General features: G+C 34.8%; 1 protein-coding gene across 1 annotated transcript in view; it reads right to left on the bottom strand.

Annotated features, from left to right (window-relative positions):
* LOC107667027 (AT-rich interactive domain-containing protein 4B-like) overlaps positions 1 to 18,995 on the bottom strand; it is a 97,706-nt gene that overhangs the window by 49,193 nt on the left and 29,518 nt on the right. Inside the window, exons 3-4 of the mRNA XM_016458609.1 lie at positions 8,927 to 9,037; positions 2,461 to 2,526 (exon numbers count right to left, since the gene is read on the bottom strand). Of these exons, the coding sequence (XP_016314095.1) occupies positions 2,461 to 2,526; positions 8,927 to 9,037 (177 nt within the window). The remainder of the gene's footprint in view (positions 1 to 2,460; positions 2,527 to 8,926; positions 9,038 to 18,995) is intronic.

Below are 18,995 nucleotides of genomic sequence, written 5' to 3'. Positions count from 1 at the left end.
AAAAAAAAAAAATAATAATAATAATAATAATAATAATAATAATATACACATGCATATACACTATCATATTTACATTCATAATTTATTTTAATTTATATATATATATACATACACACACTGTATATATAATCCTAATTATAAAACGTTTTCATTTGACAATTAAAAAAATATTATTATATAAATATACACATATTTGATATATAAATATAATAGTATATTAATAGGGGTGTAACGATTCACTCGTTTTCTCTATGCATCGATGACAAAGCCTGACGATGCAATGCATCGATCTTGAAACATGATTTTTGAATCGTGAATCGTTGATTTCGGACAGTAATCGATTTAAAATGCTAAGAATTTAATGAATCGCGATTTCTATAGCGATTCAATGCTTTCAAAATATATACACATTAAATTACTACAAGCAGGAATTAATGGAGACCTTGAACAGTGTTCGTGCCTCGCATCTCTCCTTCAAACGCTTCACTATTTCCCGCCTGTGACTGTCACAGGATTGCACTCGCGCCGCTCCGTTCGTCTCATTCACACATGTTTTGAGCAGCTGATGTGTGATCTCTCCTTAGTACTCGTGACCAGTAATGCTAAAGTGAAGTAGTTTTGCTTTTCTGTAGTTTTTCAATGGCTCTCGGTCATACCAACGACATTACCCGAGCAGTCGAAGGCTGCGCATTTATTGCATGGATGGCACAAAAATGTAAGTGTCTAAAGCATACGCACAGTTCCACTGAATGATAAATGTGTTTTAACAATGTCCTTCAACCGAATGTACGAAGGAAACTGTTAAAATAACCACAGCATTAACAACAACCTTGAAATAAGAGCGCGAGGTTTATCTGATAATCAGATGCATGAAAGTAGCGTTCGCTGCTTTAGCAAACAGACATCAGGCGCGACAGCATTAACAACAACCTTGAAATAAGAGCGCGAGGTTTATCTGATAATCAGATGCATGATCTAGCGTTCGTTGCTTTAGCAAACAGACATCGGGCGCGTTTTCTTTCAGAATCATCATTCGCTGATGGAGAGGAAAAGTTAAATACTATAGCACTTTATTTTATGAAAATGAGATAAAGAAGTTCTCGCACTGAAAGAGAAGTGATCTCGCGCTCATACACGTGCCAGGCTATATCTGCAGCTAAACTGTATAAACAGCAGAATGAACTGAAACGTTAAGACGATAAACACAATAAATAAATACAATTTATGAATGATGCAGTGCTAATTGACATATCATTTATTACAGTAGCCTACAGAAACTATAAATTATATTATTTATCTTTTTTACCTTATTCTGTGCAGAAAAATGAAATAATTGTTTGTAGTATATAAAACAATCATAAAATTGCCATTAGGAAAAATTATAGATAGCAAATTATTGATTATTGTCCAGCAGTGTATTTGATTTCTTATAGCAAATTCAAAGTAAGAGATAAGAAAATAATTCCTTGTAAAAAAAAAAAAAAAATGTCATGCCATAGCATCATTAAACTAGCATCTAACAATGGACAAAAGTGTTTTTTTTTTCTCTCTAACCCATGGTTCTCTAACCATAAAGGCTGCGGTGTAATTTGCCCCCCTGACTAAGCATTTAAATAATCCTGTGAATGCACTTAAAGAATGCAGAATCGAATCGTTTTTGAATCGAATCGAAAACCTATGAATCGTGAATCGAATCGACTCGCTGTCTACCCAAAGATTCACAGCCCTATATATTAATAATTACAATTAACTGTAATTTTATATTAATAATTTATTACAAATATATATTTAACACAAGTACATACTGTTTTTATATAATCGCAATTATACATATTCTCACTGTATCAGACTATATGAGCCATAAAAGCCTGATGTATCAAATATGATAGTGAACAAAAAATACATATGCAAACCTTTATTAAAAAAAAAAAAAAGAAAAGAAAAAAAAAAAAGAAAGAAAAAAAGCAAACAAACAAAAAAAAATACATTTGATTTTAAAAAAAAAATTTCAATAAACAGGTTTTTATAAGACTATTATTTCATATGTCAGGCTGTACAGGGTTAAAATATTTAATTTATTCCACATACAATGGAGGAAAGAAAGTCAAAAAGGTAATCCACAGCACTCCAGTCCATCAGTTAACATCTGGAGAAGACAAAAGCTGAAACAAATCCAGCATTAAGACGCTTTGAACTCAAATATTAGTCCATAATCCATAATAACGCTTCCTCCAGTGAAAAATTGCATCTCCTGTTGTCTCTCACGTCAAAATCCAGTCACATACTGTATTTGTTCAGAGCTTCTACATTTCTCCAAATCTGATGAAGAAACAAACTCATCTGCATCTCGGATGGTCTGAGGGTGAGCAAATTGTCAGCAAATTCTACTGTTCCTTTAAGAAGCAGTGTTTATAAACCATATAAATGTGATCAAATATTAGGAGGCAGATTGGCTCTTACCTTCAGCACTCCTCTGATGTGTTCATCGTGCACCTCCGCAGTGGACGAGCTGGGTTTGAAGGTGACCTGGAAAGAGCCACACACAGTCAGTGAGGATAGTAAACACAGAAGGGCTTCCTAAAGGCCAAGACGCATCGATCGCTCATATCAGGCAGCCAGATCCCCACCAGAGAGCCGAACGTCCCTGTGTTATCAAACCTAACTCAGTGAAGACACACTGCGTCACTGAATCACTGCGCGCCACAGAACAGAAGATAACTACACAGAAAGTGGGGCGGACAAAACATGCTGTGCAAGAGGATGGGATAAAAATGGAGGAACAAGATGCCATTTTTCCATAAATACCCACAACACTGCAAGACGCCACACATCATCAAAATTCAGAATTAAGACTCTGCACCTTTTCAGTTCACGAACTGGAATATGAATTCAACTGAAACCATCATGCAGGATGTTTAATTTGAATGACAGGAAGAAGATTTACTGAATTGCAACTTGTAGAAATGCAAAACAACAACACAGTCCAACACAAGTTTTGTGAATAAGCATACATAATGCATTCGCTAGCAACGCCAAGGTCACAGGTTCGATTCCCAGGAAATGCATGAACTGAAAAGTGCATAACCCAAATGTAACGTAAGTCGCTTTGATTAAAACAAATGTAATAAAAATGTATAAATGTATTAAAATGCATACATGTAATACATTATAGTTTAAAGGGGGAAACCACGCCTTCTTTCTTTGCGTGCACATTTGGGAGGCATTATGCAAATATTTCCACATAGTGACGTAGATACGTGGGGGCGTGTTAGAACGAGCCGTTTTAGGGGGGTGTGGCAGAGTCTTAACTTTGATAAAAGAATATCTTTTTGGTTTTGAGACTTTAGTCTTTGCAACTTCAGGGATCTTATCTATTCACGAACAGCTTGTAACACTCCAAAGAGAAAGGAAAACTTGAAATCGCAACATATGACCCCTTTAAGTAATCAAATTATGCCAATTTACTCCTTAAGTAGAATATATTTTTCTAAATTCACTAACACATAATTTTTAAAAATATTTTTGTATAATTGTATTTTAATTATTTAAAATTATATTTTATTTCTCTAAACAAAGTTTACTATTTTTACATTTAGCAGACACTTTTATACATTATTTTTTATGATTTATTCTTTTAAATTTTATTATTTATTTTTAATAATTTTTATAATTGTATTATTTTACAATTATATTTTATTTCTAAGTTCTAAGTTTATTATATTACATATTTATGGGTTTATATTACATTTATGGATTTAGTAGACACTTATTAAAAAAAATTATACTTTTTTTTTTAAATATTTTTTATAATTATTTTTTGTAATTATATTTTATTTATCTAAACTAAGTTTATGATGTTCATATTTATGCATTTAGCAGACACTTTTATAAATTATTATTTATTATTTTTATTTTTTATAATTTGTTTTTTATAAATGAATGAATAGAATAAAAAAATAAATAAATCAAACAGCATCATAAAATGTCCAGTATTGTTCGGAGATAATCCCATAAACAGAAATATTAACAAAATTTAAATACATTGATATAATATACATAAATGTACTAATAATATGAGAAAGTCCATAGTCCATTAACTCTGTGAAGTCCATTATTTCTCACACTGTTTTATGGCCACACATGCATTTCTCCAGCTCAGCAGAGATAAGTCTCACACTTCAGCATCTCACGGCAGTCGCGTCTGATGAAGCTCTGATCGCTCCACAGCGAAAAAACCTCCAATTACAGTCACTGTCTGGACACACGGAGGAGTACGCACAGAGAAAACCAGCAAACTTTAACTTCAAACATCACCAGAATAAAAGACTAAATAATGAACTGATGTGATGCACCGGGACATTAGTGGGGCCGAAACAATGCGTCTTTATTTGTGAAGTAAATAAATAGCAGTATTTCCTCTCTCAATCAGTAGAAAATATGGTTAACACCCGGTCATGCATGAAAAAAAAATACCGTCATGTATCGTGAAACCGGTATAATTTTGAAAAATACCGTGATATAAATTTTTGGTCATACCGCCCAGCACTACTATCTATCCATCCATCTATATCATGACCAATGCGGACACTGATTATTTTAAACATTGCAGATTAGTTCAAATGTCTGCTACCTGATATGTTAATCTGATTATTATTTCAGATTTTATTTCTGCTTTTTGACAGTGATAAACTTAATCCTTAGACTACATCAACTTTTGCATAATATGCATTATGAATATGTTTTAAAAATATGTAAATAAAAATAATAATCCAATATTAAAATTACATATAAAATATAATGAAAATAATAATTCAATGAAATACTAATAATAAAAAAAATAATTAAAATTAAATAATACTAATAAAATAATTAAAACCTTAAGGTCAGACAGCTAAATAACATTATCTTGATGAGATATTTATATCAATACACAGTAAATTTACCAGTGTTGATTTTCCAGTGTTACAATAAAGTGTTGGATCAACACTGAACAGAATGGGTCTAACACCAGAAGTGTCAGTTTTAAAATAAGAGTTGGTGTCATTTTACGTAGTTGCAAACGTTAACTCTCTAAATTGATTCTAATATTTATAATTTGTCCTAGTCTTATCTATTTTTCGATCGCAAATAATTCTAATAATGAATAAGACAGCCAAGGAGCGCTGATGTGTGATTTTTGTAAATTCAGCATGTCATGCCGCTTTATTAATGAATTAAAGCTTTGAATATGCGTAGTTTCGTCTGTCATCTCATGTCGCACACAGCAATCATTTTTATTGACTAAAGTCTGATCGTGTTCTTTTCAGAACGAGTCTAAAGTCGCACGCGCGCCATTTTATAGGCGAAATGTGGCGCATGGAATTTCTGCAGTCTAATAACGTTACCAGAAAATTTATATATCAAGATGGTCATTGGTCTAAAACAGATTGTTCAGATTTAGTTTTTAAGATTTGGTTATATCAAGATGTTCATTGGTCTAAAACAGATTGTTCAGATTTTGTTTTTAAGATTTGGCTTGGATTTCTGCTGATCGTTGACCATGCTTCTGAGACAGTCATGGTTTTGAACTTTGGTAACTTGATACGTTTTTAATATCAATGTTTGAGCAGCATTATATGATTTGTGTCAAACGTGATTAGTTTACATTTTTTTGTAGTGAATTAAAGCACTCAGTTAAGTTACCTTTTAAGGAACAAAAAACTGTAATATGTGTTTGTGTTCGTTTTTAACAAAGTCGTGGAATATGGGTAGAAATAGGATATAGGTATTTAGCCGGATCCGTAGTGCTGAAACGATTAGTGGACAAAAAAAATTTAAATTAAAATAATTGTCAACAGATATTTTTTATGTAAAGGCCTAATGTAACGTAACTAATATAAGTATCGGCAATAAAGAGGTTTGACCATTGGGGCGCTGTACGTAGCGCAAAACTGTATTGCAGTCTTTCCGGATACAATAGATGAAGACGCGCGCGCTTATTTGGAGTGCAGGAGGAGGAGAGTGAAAGTTTACACGGAGACGAAAATGGTATCATTTCTCAAAGGTTCGCGTTTTGTCTTGTAAATGAGGGGTTATAACAGATAAAAAGTTTCCTTATTTCGATGTAATTTGTGTCTCTGCTGTTTTGATATTATGAAAGTTGTTTTGATGTTTTTTTTATTTTTTACATAATCTTGTTTCAAATTGAGTCTAAACCAGTAAGACGTGTTTCTTTAATTTATCATTATTATTGATAGACTTTATTTTTTTTCCCGCATTTAGGCATGCCGGAGTATACAGGAACACCTTGAGCTGGAAGAGAATCGTCAGCCATACATTCTTGCCTCGGGGAGCAGCAAGGAAGCCATCAGTCACTACTTCATTGTGGTGGATAAAAAGCTCATCCCCTGTCAAGAATCCTCTTCACTGGCAGCCATTGATGAACTCTTCAAGGTTCATTTTGTTTTCAGCCTCAGTTATGATCCTCCACTCAAAAATTTGTACACTTTTCTCCAGACTACAGTGTACATAATTGATGTTGGCACCACAAGTGAGAGCCCAAGAGTAAAGGAGCTTAGAGCTAAGTTTTTGAATGATGTTTAGATGCTACATCTGTAAGTCACTGTTTGCTACAATAGCAAAATTAATTCGGCACCTAAAACTTGTACATGGTTTATATCCTGGTAAGAAATTTGATCTGGTTTGTGATCAGGATGGTTGTTCCTTGCAATTTAAAAGTTATGAAGGGTTTAGAAAACATGTAACTAGATTTCATTTTAGGGGTGTAGCACCAAGCAGTGGAATTGTATCTCTACAAAATCAACAAGCTCCAGATCTCAATGAAGCAGTGTCACTTGTTGTGTCTGACACAGAGCAAAGATCAGATAATGATGCGTGTTTGCATGAATGTTCTTCTGTTTCAAGGGATAGTTCGAGGGAAAGGTGTGCATCAATAATAGCCAAATTACAGGGTAACGGTGTTGCAAACAGTGTAATTATGTCAATTGTTGAAAGCAGGAAACAACATTGGTCTCGATGCAAGCCAGACATTGTGTCTCATTAAGAACATCCCTCTCATATTTGGAGATGTAGTCCCAGAGGGAGATAAGGAATCAGAGTTTGTTGAACACCTTCATGCTTTCAGTGTTGTTGAACAAGAGCACAGTCTTGTACTCAAAAAAAAACACAGAGGAATTGATGTACCATTTGATTTACAAATGTCCTATGACAATGACAGTCTTTTTTACATTGTTGTGGACTGTTATTTGTAATAATGTCATGGCATTATGGTTTCTTGCTCTGTGCTGAAATAAAGTTTTGAAACCGTAACAGAGTAACGTTTTCTTCATAGTGAATTTCTAGTTTATTTTACAGTTTTTTAGTAGGTAATGCAGAACCATAATAAGAAAGTAACTCCCAAAAAAGTGTTCTATCAACACCAGGATGGTGTAACTTTTGACTCTTTTATAAAGTTGAGTATATTGTGATTTCCATTTTTCCAAAGTGTCAAGTCAACACCGGAATAGTGTAGAATTTTAACTCTGCCAGTGTTTCCTACTAAGCTGCACTCAGCTCTGTAACAGTGTTGTTTTTATCTGAATCGGTGTTAATATTTCACTCTCTTAGTGTTCATATTTTAACACTGTGTTGGTGTTGCATGAGGCAACACTTTTGAAAGTGTTAAATTAACACTTTGTGGGTGGTTCTCATATATACACTTTCAAAGTGTTGAAATTAACTCTCATGGTGTTGTTTTCCGGATTTCAAATTTACTGTGTAGAATCTGTAAAACATCACATTTCCATCACGTTTTGCATTTGGCAGGCACTTCTATCTAAAATTATTTGTATATAAAGGTATAGGGTATATATTTGATCAATTCATGCATTTCCTGGGAATCAAACCCATGACCTTGATGTTGCTAGTGCTCTACTTTTTTGAGCTACAGAAACACAGAAAACCAAATATTGAAGTCTGAAAGACATAAAAACACATGCACTTGATCAATGAATAAGACTGTAGGAACATAAAACAAAAACATGATGAGCTCCAATGCTCTGCTCTTATTTAAAGTGTGAATGTGCCGTGTAAAGACTACTCTTTAACTAATGCATGAACACAGCTTCGGGGAGAGAGAGAGAGAGAGAGAGAGAGAGAGAGAGAGAGAGAGAGAGAGAGAGATGCAACGACGTCATCAGTAGTACAACGGCAGGAATATGATTACAACCTTGAACAAGGTCTCTGGTTTGCGAGCAGGCAGCTAATCACATTTCAGGACTATGAGAGAGGAATTATAAAATATCAGAGAGCCATCAGGAGAAAAACATGAGGAGACAGACTAGAGCAGACAGAGAGAGGACGCTTGAGAGGAAAATATTTCATTGGGAATGAGGGCGATTCCTCGGAAGAGACAGCAATGAAAACACATTCATTACGGGACTCCATTTGCTCTCCAACTTCAAACATTTCAACATTGATAATCGTCAGAAATGTTTGTTAAGCAGTAAATCAGAATATTAGAATGATTTCTGAAGATCATGTGACACTGAAGACTGGAGTAATGATGCTGAAAATCCAGCTTTGATCACAGAAATAAATTACATTTTCACATATATTCACATAGAAAACAACTGTTTTAAACTGTAATAATATTTCACATTTTTACTGTATTTTTGAGCAAATAAATGCAGCCTTGGTGAGTAGAAGAGACATGTATACATATTTAGAAACATTAGACTGACATTATTTACTTTCAGAAGTAGAGATGAACAATACATCAACAAACAAACAAAATTAAGACCTCTCTTCAAATTTTTATTTACCATAATCATTTTTTGACACCTCAAACGTGCATAAAAGTCTTCTCTAAATATTGACCATCCATACATTCAAAACATGTCTTTAAATGATCCCAAACAGCAGAAATAACGTCCCGTTTGCGACTCACCTTTGCTTTGACGAGTCTCTTGGCGGTCTTGATCTTGGCCTCACAGAACGCCCCTCTGTATTTGGCACTCACGTCAGTGCCAACGGTCAGGTAAGGGGGCTCCTCCAGTGTCTGAGCAACGACAAACACAGAACAGATGCATGAATTTCACTGTCGATTAATGATAATGTGGCGTAAGGGAGGAAAAAGCTAAGTCCATTTGTTTAAAGCATGGAAAGCCAGGCATATGTGCTGAGAAATGAGTGTTCGGGATGCTAAAAAGCACAGTTAAATCACCCTCGTCCCGAGAGAAAAAACGCTGCACGACTCACTGTACATAATACAACAACATGTGCTGAAAACCGAACATGATGATGTACGCATACCGCTGTAAACCTCTTTAACATTAAAATGCTTCTAGGAAATAAAACGATTACAACAAGTAAAGTGAGACAGGTAAGAAAAATGAAGCCATATGCAAGTACTGAGGGTGTAATGATGTAGCAACTTCTGAATATGGAATATGGAAACTGTTTGACATTAAAATGCATCACGAGGCATCTGATTACAGTTATGGAAAGAACTTAACGTAAGAACAAAATAATTCTGAAGAAAACAAGAAAGGTGTTTGCCACAATATGAATTTTAATACAGCAGCAATAAGCGATTATCCTACTAAACACTCCTTTAATTGTTCCATTAAAACAATGGCATGAAAAAATAAATAAAAATAGCAAGCAACTGAATAAACATAAACGAGAAGAAGTTAAAACTAAACTGGTTTTTAAACTTGTATTTTTAAGAAAACATCCAGAAAGCTAAAAACAAATACAAAAGTAAAAAGATGTAATATAAAACTACTTTAATTAAAAACAGATCATTCATTAATATTAGGGATGCTGCGATCAGGATTTTTGCAGCCGATACTGAGTACCGATTTCTTGTCATGGTGATCGGCCGATACCGATTCTGATGCTTCAAGCTTTATATAGACGGTTTCATCGGGCGCACGCGCCTGGCCCGAAGTTAACTTCCGGTCTGTGTGTTTATCAGTCTGGCTATGGCGCCGGCTACAAACACAGTTAAAGTTAAGGTGATGAGTAGACTGAAGTTGGGCTCAGGTGGTTGAGCTGTGGGATGTGTTTCCCATACATTTATTTATTTGTGGCGCTCGCCACAATATCAAAACTGACCGATTTTCCAAAAGGCTTCGTTGAATAAACATGAGCACGTACTGCACGTTTAAAAATCAAAACGAGGCGCGGGTGTTTTTATATCACTGTATTTCTGAAGGAAGACTATCTTTAGAAAATTTTCTGTGTCATTTTCATTTCATCTTCCATGTTATATTCCTGATAAGCAGAGTTTGTGAGCTCAGCGCTGCTTTGTGTAAACATGATTCAGAAACAGAAAGTAGTGCAGCTGCTTTGTTTACAGGGTTTACGGGGTAACGGCTGCATGTAAATGAATTATTATTATTATTATTATTTCTCCAGTTTAGCGCCATCTGCTGTCAGAGAGTGAAAGTGCGCTTTCATCCAGAGCGTCTCTCACATGTTCCGCCATGTGCTTCTCGTCCGCACTTATTTACATCAGAGTGAGCACGCGTCTTTCAGGCAGCATACAGCGGTGTTGTGCATTTTGACCAGTTTATGGGAAAAGTATTCTTAAAATGCATTCAAAATTCTGAATAATTTGTTATATATAATTATTCACGGTATTTAGAAGTGCCCACGATAACAATATTGTGCATATTCATTACCGTGATATATCGCATCACCGAATACCGGCACAAGTCTATTCATCATCATGCAAAACATATTTTTTATTGTTTCTCGAAACGTCATAGCATTTCCACACCGGCGATGACATGACTGTGGCTTAAAATTATTTATGTCCCACGCATCAGGTACGTGGTCAGGCGCTGACGTCATCAAATTGCGATCGGTTCGTGAGATCAGCCAAATAGTGAGTACCGATCGAGTCATGAAATGTGATTATCGGCCGATACAGATCTCTGGTCTATCTATCGGAGCATCCCTAATTAATATGTTTATTCACACATCATAATATTTTTAATATTGCATTAATATTTAAATAATGGCATACAGCTTTCAAGTATTTGAGTAAACATTGCTTCAGGGTTTCTCAGCAATTATTTAAAGAAAGAGTAAATAAAACAAAATGAAATACAGCTGCAAGCAGCGATGACGGGCCTAAGCCTCCAGCGTCACCGCAACCACGGTGTAACATGCATTTACAGTAACCATAACTGTAAAATGGGCGGAAAGTTGTTCGGCCTGATGAGCTCTACATGTGTGTGAATTTTGGTGACTGTAGGTCAAACAGTGTGCACTACAAAGCCCCTCAAAAATTGACTTTTTGAAGGCTGTGCCACGGCCCCCCCGGTGAACGTGTCCGGCCCTGATGGCCACAGATTCCAACATGTATGAAAGTTTCAAGAGTTTTTGAGCATGTTAAGGGCCCCAAAAACCTTGAAATAAAAATAATAATAATAATCCTTAGAAAAACAATAGGGTCCTGTGCCCCTAGTGGCTTGGGCCCTAATAAAGAAACAAATTACAAGCAATAAAACAAACATAAACAGCAAATTAAAGCAAATTAGCTGTTTTTCAAGTATCTAACTATCAATTCAGATATTCCAGTGAACATTCTGAAAATAACAAAAAGTGATGTAATATAAAACGAATTTTTGCATTATATTGAAATGTATGAAATTGGTGAATAAGTGTTATTTTAGTATCACTGATAGAGTATTATAGTTTTTATTAATAGTTTTATTAATCAGTTTGTATTTTCAATTTTCTGTTTTCATTTTTGTTTAGTTAAAGTTTTAGTAATTTTTTGTGTTTTTGTCATTTTAAATAGTTTTTGTTTTTTATTATATGTCCAAAAAATTTTATTTCAGTTTTAGTTTTTTAATAAATCAAGTTAAACAAGAAATATCGCTTTGGCAATTAGCTGGGACAAAAATACACATTTTTATTTCAGTTAATGGTTTTTTTTCAGTTATGATTTTTATGGCTTAAAATTTTTGTTTCTGTTAATAACCCTGATTTGAATCACCAAAAAGCTTAAAATTTCATTTACCCAAGTAAATTAAACTGCACCATCTCACAGACTGCACTACACCTTTAAGTCCACATATATTAATAGAATAATCCCAGATAATGTTAGAAACGCAGCAGCATTCATCTCCATGTGAACACAGCATTAATGCTCAAGTTATGGCACTATCTCTGGCAATCTGTGATTACAGTATAATTGCACCTTATACATGACAGTCGGCCAGCACATTTCAGCTCTGAACATACATTAGTCTTGGTTTTTTATTTATCTTCGGACGAGTGTAAGAGTGGGAGCAGCATGTGTAGGTGGAGCGGCTTGGTGTAGCTGAACCCTGATGACCCGTCTCTCTTGTTTGAAGAGTCTGTGCTTTACCAGTTTTACAGGCTGAGAGATAACCAACCCGCCCACCCACTCACTAAACGTCTTAACCAACACAGAGACGAGGGCTCCCAGGGCTACTGACTGTGTCATCCAGGTTTCTTCATATGCTGAAGTGTCAGTGATTGCGAATTTGGGATGATTGGTTTCTGCAAACAAAAGCAATCCGCTTCCTCAAAAGCTGGACTTTTCTTGAGAGCCTAGATTAAATTTCTAACCAAAGAGTCAAAGAACTTTAATCATGGACTGAATGATCAACACTGGAAAAAAAAAAAATTCACTAGTAAATTTAAGGGATTGGGTAAAAAAAATATATTGATTTGTCGATTTTAATCGATTCTCATTTTTACGAAACGATGTTGATTCTTAAATCCCAAGAATCGATTAGCCTGTTTTCAGATATTTAAATGGATCATTGTAGCACGCCTCCCATCCAGTAAATAGCAATACGCTTTGTGCTTTGTTACTTTTGATTAGTAACTAAGTCTCAGATTTTAAATTCCATTTTATTACAATATTCAAATAAATACCATTTTGGCGCCGTTTTAAAAGAAAGTCCAACTTACTGAAATCCGTATCCTGTCTCATGTAATCGCTCAATCAGTGTTTCAACTGCAGAAAGACGTCAATATAACAGCTTGTAAACAAAACGTCACGTTTACCTCAGAAAAAAACATTCGGTGACTATGAACTTGTTAGTTAGCTAGAAAAATGAACTCTAGAGAGGAACATTCATATGTCGATTACATTGTTCGACAAATGACTGTTAAAAATTTTAATTGTCATTGAATCATTCATTAAAGAAATTCGTTCAAAAACGCTGATTCATCCAGTAATAAAACAAGTGAAGTATTTATGAGTGAGTAGGGATTTCGATTCGATTTTCCACTGTATTTTTTGTCAAAAAATATATTATTTTACAATGTATTTGAAATTTCAGCAAATTTGAGTGCACTTTGTTTTACTGTGGTGCTATTTTCCATTAACTACATTAGTTAACATTTAAGCTATGTGTTCATTTCAACATTTACTAATATATCTATCTATATATATATATCTACATATTATTTAATGGACCTAATAACAGTGAACTAGTGATGTGTGGAATTTTTTTTACCAAAACAGAAATTAAAGTTTTCATTTAGTCAAAATCCAAATCCGAAATTAAAGATTAAGAATAAATAAAGAAAAAAAATATTCAATAAGCAACACTATATAAACATTTAAATTGCACAATAGCCAGTTTTTGTCAACATTTGAATGAACATAATTATGTTTCTATTCCATTTTGCTGAAATATAAACATTTAAACTGTCTGTAATAAAATACTTTCCATGAGAGATTTATTCAAACATACATTAAATAATGAAAACGACAGGTTAAGTAAAAATACAATGACTATAGTATAGTGCATGTTTCATATCAATAATAACAAAGCACAAAGCTTATTGCAATTATTAGATGGCAGAAACACTACAAATAGGCCTAATGTTTAATGAAGTTTTGCTCACGCATCAACTAAAAACAGCATAGATATCGCATTAAACATCACGGTTTCGGTCAATGATTTCGGCCCTTCAAATTAATTTTCCGTCAAATATTTTGGCGCTCCATTAGAATGAACTGTTGCATTTTTATTAACTAATGTTAAAAAAGATTAATAAAAACTGCAACATATATATTGTTCATTGTTAGTTAAAACATTTGCGTCCCTATGCTAGGGCTGAACGATTAATTGCATTTGCGATAAAACGCGATTTTTAAATTGCAGAGGCTGCGATTACACTCGGTCACGTGACACACGAGAGTAAAGAGGTGTGTTTGACTTGAAGATCGATTGGTGTATGACATCAAAGTACGGCAAGAGAAAGCATAAGGAGACGTCCACTCTCTTATAGCTCTCGCAGTGCTTTGATGACACACACCGATCAGCAGAAAAAGAAGAGGGCCATCAGTTGAAAAAGAAAATAAATAAAATAGTAAACAGCCAAAGGACGTAACTTAGAATGGGAGATGGATCGGTTTGTGAAAGGGAAGAGAAAACCCATTGATGAAGTCGCACAGACCCAGGCAGGTGCTGGTCATTCAAAAGCTAAATGCAGAATATATGACGAGGCATATCTTGCTCTCGGCTTCACTCACCGTGTCTATACCGAATGCTACAGTTGTCGTGTCGCGCCGCAACAGCTCTATTGTACACTGGACGCGACAAAGCGACCGTTGCAAATCATTTTAACTTTGTGTCAGTACGTCATAAATAGAACAAGGCATCAGTTTAATGTCAGGTTTTGTCACGCTGCATCCAGTGTAGACAGCGTCACTGATTATAATGGGTTCTACTCACTGATCTGTAATAAAGAACAATACATAATAGTATATATATAGATCAGTGGTTCTACTGTATTTTGCCGCTCGCGTCCTGTGTAGACACGGTGTTTAATGTCGTTGGTGAGGAGGAAAGCCTGTGTGTGTCCTATGCCTTAGCGGACAGCATGAAACCCACAAAAAATAAATAAATAAATAAATAACAGAGAGAATAATAATAAGTTATTCTCTCTATGCTATTTTTCAATGTTTCAAGTGATGCAGGTGTTTTTTTCCCAGTAGGTTTTTTAAATTAAAAACGCATTAATTTTTCATAATGTTTAGTGAAATTATTTGGTAGTCCACCAAAAAAAGTGCAGTCCACATGTTTACATATGTTTATCACAGTGACTTTGAATTACCTAAAGTAGTGTGGTAAAGCAACAGATTTGTTTTTATATTTCTACAATCTACTTTAGTTTGTGTGATTTGTTACTGACTTTCATATTAATGTTTACACCAGGCTTATTTGTCAGTGCTTTATGTTGTCATAATTATTACATGCTTACAAGGTTGGAAGTTCAACATATCAGTCAATATACTGTGATTGTAGTTGTTAAATAAAAATGTCATTCATCACCTAATTTCATCATAACATATAGTGTCCCTGGCCTACAGAAAAGAACATTTATGTTTAATCTAATATTGTGTTGGTCATACTATACAATGATTTATAGCTTGTCTTTGTTGAATAATACAGAACATAAAGAGCTTTAAAAAAATAATTGCATATTAAATCGCAATATTGGTAAAAAAAATCGAAATTAGATTATTTTCCAAAATCGTTCAGCCATAATCTTGATACATAGCCAACGATACGATACATTAAAGATAAATATGAAGCAGTTTCCAATGCGATACGTTTCACCCATATAAATAAAAAAAAAAAAAAAAAAAAAAAATCGCAATTAGATTCTTTTCCAAAATCGTTCAGCCCTACCCTATGGCATTGCTGAAAAACTGGCATGCATGGAGAATTGCTTTGCAATCGTGAGGTGCTTCGACGTGTTACTAACTGTGAACAAATACTCAGTCTTTTCATGCAACGGTTGCATTAACCTTCAGCAGAGAACGCGAAGAGTGAGAACAGAAAACCCCATCATACTAGCTCTAAAGCGTCAGTAAATTCAAGCCAGCTGCTCCATTTAAATTCCCAGCTTAAACAAACCCACGACAAACCACTGACTGCCAGATGACAAGAGCCTAAAACCACAGAAGAGCTGATGATCACATGACGAACACCATGATAACATGTGCTTTCTGCTGTTTAACCGCCATCAGATGTAAAACGCACGCAGTCAAGCGCAGCTGCACTAAATGCTCTGGAATGACCACAGAAGAAAAGACAGAAAAACCAAAATGGACGTCAAGCGTTTCTACTAATGCCAGTCGTTACATCACATCAACAAAAGGGTTTCTTTAACATAAAATTAGCCAAAGAAACACATAATGGATGGGTCTGATTCACACAGTCATCTAAAACAAGAGAAACTTCATTGAATGCGGATTACAACTGATAACAGAGCTGTGATTTAGTAATCGTTAGCACTACAAAGAACTTAATACACAAATGAATACAGTCATTTGTGTACAGTACTGCTGTATAATTTCTGCAAAATTCAGTGTAAAACCATTTAAACACACAGAAATTCCATTGCCTTTCAATTAAATAAATAAATAAATACTTGAATATAAATTTTAAAAAATTAATTTGACTATTCATAAAAAATAAATAATATAAAGTAGTAGCAATTAGATAGATAGATAGATGGATAGATGGATAGAGAGAGAGATAGAGAGATAGATGGATAGAGAGAGATAGATGGATAGAGAGATAGAGAGATAGATGGATAGAGAGAGATAGATGGATAGAGAGAGAGATAGAGAGATAGATGGATAGAGAGATAGAGAGAGATGGATAGAGAGAGATAGATGGATAGAGAGAGAGAGAGAGAGAGAGATAGAGAGATAGATGGATAGAGAGCGAGAGAGAGATAGAACTACAGTCATAAGGACTGGCACAAACAGCCTTTAGAAGCTCTGCATGTAGAGTTCTGCAGAAGCATCCTTCATGTGCACAGAAACACACCTAATAATGCCTGCAGAGCTGAGTTAGGCCGTCTCCCACTAAATCTAATCATTAAAAAAAAAGAGTTCTAAAGTTCTGGATCCACTTAAACTCTAGTTCGGAGGATTCTCTTCATTTTAAAGCACTAAAAACACAAAAAAGGAGTGCTCAAAAAAGTCATCTTTGTGTAATGGTGTCAGATCTGACTAACAAAGCACTCGATATCACCAACCCTGAAAAACATGGGAGAATCAAAGAAATTATGAATGAAGAGAAGGAGACATACATACAGCATTGGAAAGAACAAACCAAAGACCAAAGTCGTCTCCAATGTTATCTGAAACTCAACAGAGAGTACAGTCTGGCTGACTATCTGGTCTCAGTCAGGAATATAACACACAGACATTTACTGACCAAGTACAGACTGAGTGACCACCAGCTGGCCATAGAGAGAGGACGACATAAAAACACGTGGTTACCTAAAGAAGAGCGAATCTGTACTGAATGTAGATCAGGATCAGTTGAGACGGAGGAGCACTTCCTCCTTCACTGTGACAAATACACATCCTTAAGAGACTCACTGTACAGTCAAATACAGCAGAACATTCCTGAGTTCCAGTCGCTCCATGAAAACCACAAATTAAGAATATTACTTGGTGAAGGACCTACTTCCTCTTTGGTAGCACATTATATTTATAAATGCCACAAGCTAAGAGTTAAAGAGTGAACACATCTGCATTAGTAGTACCATCAATGTTTATATAAATATATATATGGATGTATATTATATGTATTTTTGTTTTGTTTGTTTTTATTCTGCTATGTACAATGCTTTGGCAATATGTACCTAAGTATGTCATGCCAATAAAGCAATATGAATTGAATTGAACTGATAGATGGATAGAGAGAGATAGATAGAGAGATAGATGGATAGAGAGAGATAGAGAGATAGATGAAGTCAGTGAAGACTGATTCGCAGATCAATAAGTGAGTCAGATTAACTCAATAACTGTTCTGAATGATTCAAGTGTTTTTGATTTTGATTCACTAAAAAAAAATAAAAAGTGTTGGGTACTATAATTGGTGATTAAGAAGCACTGAACAGCATGAAAATCATTTAGTTCTGGTACTGTTAACAACTTTCTTCTGTAAAACGGAATATTTTATTAAGTGAATTTTCAGTAAATATGCAGCTAAAATTAAGTTGTACATACGATGTCCGTCAAATGCATGACATATTTCCACACTTCTCAGACGCTTTCTGTGCGAACGCTCGGTGAGCTGCAAATCGTCACAAACTCTCTTTTAGTCTCCAGAAGGAACAGCGGCGCTGCCAAAGAGTGAAGTACCCAGCCTGCTCTGCTCCGCTGGCCCATCCTGTGGCTCTCAGCCTGACGGGGCATCAGCAGACACGCCACAGATGTTCATTAACATCACACAAACGGCCTGACAGTCTGCTCTTAGACGACTGCCATCAGGCCTCGCGCGCTCCAGAGAAACAACAGTCAGCAGCTCTACAGGCACGTCACTCTCCAGAGCAGCACCAAAACAACCACAAAACACATTTAACGGGGAAGTGTGTAATTTTTATACTGGGCACAGTATGCGAGTTACGGCACAGACGCGCGGTTTCATCGACTACTTATGCTGAAGCATGCGTGGCGCTCTTACTAAATGAGGACATGAACACAAAAACTTCATCTCCAGAGCTGCTCTGAGAGTCACTTTATCAGCATTTTACCTTTTCATTTGACAAAAACTACTGTCATATCATATACACACAGAAACTTAAAGGTCTTCACTGCAACCCGTCAAAATACAGGTCTGCTTTAACTTGAAATTGTGACAGAAATATTACTATTTTACAGTATGTCTTAATGTAATAATGATAATAATACAATTATTATTTTAAAGCTTTAAGGAATAATCACACAATTTTTCTTCCATGTTTTAATTTTTACAGTAAACCTCTGTTGTGCAGCACGTTGTTTGCCAAAAAATGAAAGGGTTTGTTTAATTTATTTGATTAAAAGTTAAATTAAATTAATGTTTTATGCCTTTATTTGATTAGCAGAATAATTAAAATACACAACACAGAATTTCTGGGAAAAAAAATTCATAGGGCCCTATTATTGTAAACAAATGAATAAATTAAATAATTTTTTATGAATTCAATTAATTAGATATGTT

This window comes from Sinocyclocheilus anshuiensis, unplaced genomic scaffold, assembly GCF_001515605.1.
Source record: "Sinocyclocheilus anshuiensis isolate Anshui unplaced genomic scaffold, SAMN03320099.WGS_v1.1 scaffold665, whole genome shotgun sequence".
Classification (NCBI taxonomy): domain Eukaryota; kingdom Metazoa; phylum Chordata; class Actinopteri; order Cypriniformes; family Cyprinidae; genus Sinocyclocheilus; species Sinocyclocheilus anshuiensis.
The sequence above is the reverse complement of the archived record's forward strand: the minus strand, read 5'-3'. Positions and strand labels throughout refer to the sequence as shown.